Here is a 4,932-nt window from a genome sequence, read left to right as displayed (position 1 = left end):
ATGTCAGCGGCTAGACATGTCCATGTCCACAGGTAGACATGTCCACGTCCACAGGTAGACATGTCAGCGGCTAGACATGTCCATGTCCACAGGTAGACATGTCCACGTCCACAGGTAGACATGTCAGCGGGTAGACATTTCCATGTCAACAGGTAGACATGTCCACAGGTAGACATGTCCATATCCACAGATAGAAGTCTCCACGGGTAGACATGTCCACAGGGAGACCAATTCTCTGGTACATTTGTCCTCTGGAAGACATGTCCACCAGCTTTCATGTGTCCCATCAGACTCTGGTCCTGATGAGCGACCTGGCCACCATCCTGGACCTGCAGGGTCGTCATGACGACGCCTTGGTTCTGATCCAGCAGGCGGTGGATGTGAGCCGCTCCACAGACCATGAGGATCATCACCTGCTTCTGGGAAACCTGGCAGGAATCCTTCTGCACACAGGTGAGACATCTGAAGACAGGACTGTCCACCTGGTCTCTGCTGGTTCCAGTCTCTGGGTTCTGTCTCCACAGGGCGACTGGAGGATTCTGTTCGGTTCTACCAGGAGGCTCTGGGCCTGGCCAAGCAGGCGGGAGACCAGGCAGCCGTCCAGCAGATCCAAGAGGGACTTGAGGAGGTGAAGAAGAGGAGGGGCCAGGAGAGGAATAAGCAGGAGGAGGAGGCAGCAAAGCTACCCTGATGGTGCTGATGGTTCTACTGGTGACCCCGCCCCAATCCAGCATGTGCCCTTCTTCATGCAAACTACAGAACAAGAACCCTGGACTCAGGGGGGACTGGAGAAGAACTGTGGGGGTCCGGTTCCCTGCGGTGGGGGCCCGGGTCCCTGTGCCTCCCATTTTCTGAGCCGTTCCTGATGACAGCAGTAAACACAGTGGAGGGGGCGGAGCTTAGTTACTGCATGTTTGTTGTGTCAACAGAAATAAATCCTGATGGTTGAAGCATGTCGGCTGGTTTATTGTCTGTGATGAAGGTGAGGGGGCCGGTTCCATGGCCCCGGTGGAGAGGGATTAGAATTGTTCTGGTTCTGAAGGGTTCTCCCTCAGCTGAGCAGAACCTCATGGAGCAGCAACATTAGTTCAGAGGTTCTGAGCCAGAAGAAACTTTGGATCATTGCTCACTTTGGGCTATAAAATGAGGGACTCTAAACCTGGTGAAACGGACGAATATTGAGAGCAGATTGGATCAGGTTCTGGTTCCGTTTCATCTGCATGGACAGATGGAGAACCTCTCAGAACTTTGGAGCTTTGCTCCTATTTCTGGATGGTTCCTGGTGTCTGAAGTCCGGCCCGGTCCACAGCAGGAGCAGACGGTTCTGTGGGAAAGATGCTGCTTTCTTGAACATCAACAGGAGCTTTAGAAGCACTCAGGTGAATCCGGGTAAACATCGGAGGACACAGGCATGTTTGGGTTCAGCTGTGGGAAAGGAGATAATTACTGTTGTTCTGATGAAACGCGTACACAGACCCGCTGCTATAAAGGCTGCCGCAGTCCGTTTGGTTCTGATCCCACGGGGCCACGACGGATCGACACCCAGAGCAGGTTGGAGGACACACAGGTGAGTGACTGGGCTTCATCCCAGAGCGCCCGAGAACTCTGCTGCTGGACCACTAAGGAAGTTCTGGTTCCATAGAACAGAACCTGGTCCTGTTTGGTCCACAGCCTGTAATCTATGTAATGGGTTAGCTTCATCTGGATTATAGACAGATATAGCTGGGTATCATCAGCATAACAGTGGAAATTAATCCCATGCTGTCTAATAACTCTACCGATTGGGAGCATGTATAAAGTAAAGAGAATTGGTCCTAGCACTGATCCCTGTGGTACTCCACAGGTAACCATGACAACATTAAGGAGGATTTATTTTTAACCTGAACAAACTGACCAATCAGATTCCATCATTGCTGCAAGACGAAGGGAAACATAGATCCAATCCTGCAGGTTTGATCCACCAGAAAACCAACAATCGGAGCGAAGCTAAACCGGTTCTGGGTGGTCTGTGGCGCCCATCCACACACACACACACACACACCCACTGACATCTGGGGGAAGGCAGCGTTCTCCAGGCAGGGATGGACAACCGATGGATGGAGTTTATAGTGCTGGTAAAGAGTCTCAGTCATCCTGGTCCAAAAAGGGTAAAAATAATCTTTTTTCCACCATCTTTTCTCTAGAACTTCACGTCTGACAGGAACAGACTGAGGGATTATCATCCTTCATGATGATTTCACTTCAGAGCATGACTCCACCCCTTTTCCTCCACATTTAACCACCTGCCCTCTGCATATTAGGCCACTGATGATACAGACACTGCTACATACAGTACTTATAAAAGTTTCCATCCGCTTGGCTTTTTACCTATTTGGTTCTTTTTGGTTCAAACTCATTAAAATGTTTTTAATCTTATTTTATCTAATGGATCAGCACACAACAAACTAAAGTATCAAAACCCGCCCCTTTGGGCCCGGAGGACACTAATCAGACAGAATGGACAGAGGACAAAGGTAACCCTGAAGGAGACATGACCATAGCTCCACAGAGCAGCAAAAATAAAAGGCTTCATAGCAGAGGACTTTATGGCAGAGTGGCATAAACAGAAACCACTTCCTCAAATAACTAAAAGGCATGTGGATAACTGCCCTGGAGGAAGGAGCTCTAGTGTTGGCTGTATTATGCTGTTGGGACATTTCTCAGCAACAGTAACTGGATAACTGCTCTAAGGCTAAGAAAAGATGAATAGTGGTAAAAAAGAGGGGTAGTATGGAGCACCTGTCAGTCTGTGAACTGAAACTGGGACGGAGGTCTACCTTCCATCAGAACAAAGACCCACAGCACAGAGCTGAAGATGCACTAAGACTAAATGTGATGAAAACGACCAAGTCCTGCTGCCAGGTTTGATCATCTCATAGAGACCAGTCCAAAGAGACTGATCCAGAGAAAGATCAATAGACTGACCCAAGGACGGCAATCCATAGTGACCAATCCAAAGAGACTGATCCAAAGAGACGGATCCAAAGAGAGACTGATCCAGACTGATCCAAAGAGACTGATCCAGACTGATCCAAAGAGACTGATCAGAAGAGAGACCCATCTCATAGAGACCGGTCCAAAGAGGCCGATCCAGAGAACAATCAATAGACTGACCCAAGCACAGCAATCCACAGTGACCGATCCAAAGAGAGACTGATCCAAAGAGAGACTGATCCGAAGAGAGACTGATCCAAAGAGACTGATCCGAAGAGAGACTGATCCAAATAGACAGATCCAAAGAGAGACCAATTCATCTTTATTGTAGACATTAATGTTACTTTTGAAGGCCACAGTATGTTCTCCATTTTCTTTAATGTTTCCACAAAACTCTTCAGCAATAGTTTTCCTTATTTCCAACACAACAAGTATTTGTTGATTTTAATGGACCCATGTGTGACCCTGCAGCATAGGTTCCTACTTCCTCTACACCATGCCCATATATGGTTAGGAAGAGCATAGCCACCAAAAGTAACATGAAACTATCCTTTAGCTTTCATATATCTGACCAAATATGTTCTATTTGTTCCAGTTTAGTAGAATGTCTATGAACTGGTATTTGTTAGAAGATCTCTGAGGTGAGAAGATGAGGGCTAGAGGTGTTAGCTCCATTTTTCTGAGGGCTTGGAGGAGGGTAGAAACTTTGATCTGTGTTCTTCTCTTCAGGTTTGGTACTTCTAACCTCTGACCCTGCAGCAGTGATGGAGCTGGATCAGAACTCTGGGGTTCCTGCTGACACTCTCCAGCAGACTGCAGTGAGTCTTTGCCTGGAGGCCTGCCGGAGTTTGATGCTTGATCTGCTGGTTCTTTGTAACCTTGTTCACCTTCTGGGTGAAACAGTAGATATTCTTCAACTAAAGAATAGCAGGAGAAAGTAGCAGAGAGAGGAAAGAGGGCATCATGTCCTCCAGTAGCCTAAGCCTATAGCAGCAAAACTACAGAGATTTCAGGAGAACCTGAACTTCTCTAATGTGAGGTCAGAACCTGTTCTGGATCAAACGGCAGACTTCCTTCTGGTCACCTTAATCCAGGTTCTACCATCAGTAATAAAAATATAGCTTCTTTCTGTGCCCCAAGTCTGTCAGTGAACTGATGACATTCCTTTGGTTTCCACGAATTCATGAAGACTTTTAGATTTTTTGAATCCTTCTAAAATCGGGTTTGATCTTCCTTTCTTTAGTCCCCTCCTGGTCTACACGGCCATAGCGAGCATGAGGAGGAGGGTCTGAACCAGGAAAAACATCAGATGGCCCACCAGAAGCAGAACCCTAAAGGTAAGATGCCAGAAATGGGTTTGGGTTCCCTAGACCAGGTTTTGGAGATCTTTGAGGTTCTCCAACTTTCCTATGTTTTAGGAAAGGGAAAGCTTTGAAAGAGGGTACATTTTACCCGGAGCCGGTCTCTGATGTTCTGCAGCAGCCTTCAGCACATCTCTGAGGGTTCTAAGGGGTGCTCAGGGGTTCTTAGGCATTCTAAGGGGTTCAAAGGGATTCTGAGTGGTTATAAGGGGTTCTGAGGGGTTCTCAGTGGTTCTAAGGCGTTGTAAGGGGTTCTAAGTAGTTCTAAGTGGTTCTGATTGGTTATAAGGGATTCTGGGGGGTTCATGTGGTTCTAAGGGGTTCTAAAGTATTGTACTGGGTTCCAGTTGGTTCTGAGGAGTTATAATGTGTTCTCAGTAGTTCTAAGGGTGGTGGTGAGGACAGGGTAGAAGATCATGGGGGCGCCGCTCCCCTGCATCAAGAACATCGCACATAGGCGCTGCCTATCCTGGGCTCACCAGATCCTCTCCGACCCCACCCACCCCAACCATGGACTGTTTTCCCCCTGGCGTCCGGCAGAAGGTTCCGCAACATCTTCTGCAGAATGACCAGACTACTGAACAGTTTCTTCCCCCTG

At 47.9% G+C, this 4,932-nt stretch overlaps 2 protein-coding genes across 2 annotated transcripts in view; both read left to right on the top strand.

The window, feature by feature from the left end:
* The window catches only part of ttc19 (tetratricopeptide repeat domain 19), a 3,938-nt gene extending 2,988 nt beyond the window's left edge, over positions 1-950 (top strand). Inside the window, exons 6-7 of the mRNA XM_015404346.1 lie at positions 291-453; positions 525-950. Of these exons, the coding sequence (XP_015259832.1) occupies positions 291-453; positions 525-691 (330 nt within the window). The 3' untranslated portion in view covers positions 692-950. The remainder of the gene's footprint in view (positions 1-290; positions 454-524) is intronic.
* Positions 951-1,502: 552 nt separating this feature from the next.
* The window catches only part of LOC107104357 (anion exchange protein 2-like), a 26,279-nt gene continuing 22,849 nt past the window's right edge, over positions 1,503-4,932 (top strand). The window contains exons 1-3 of the mRNA XM_015404347.1: positions 1,503-1,567; positions 3,703-3,791; positions 4,217-4,310. Coding sequence (XP_015259833.1) covers positions 3,738-3,791; positions 4,217-4,310 — 148 coding nt within the window. The 5' untranslated portion in view covers positions 1,503-1,567; positions 3,703-3,737. The remainder of the gene's footprint in view (positions 1,568-3,702; positions 3,792-4,216; positions 4,311-4,932) is intronic.

The sequence above is a fragment of the Cyprinodon variegatus genome, unplaced genomic scaffold, assembly GCF_000732505.1.
Source record: "Cyprinodon variegatus isolate N-32 unplaced genomic scaffold, C_variegatus-1.0 Scaffold1706, whole genome shotgun sequence".
NCBI lineage: Eukaryota > Metazoa > Chordata > Actinopteri > Cyprinodontiformes > Cyprinodontidae > Cyprinodon > Cyprinodon variegatus.
This window is presented reverse-complemented; position numbering and strand designations above follow the sequence as displayed.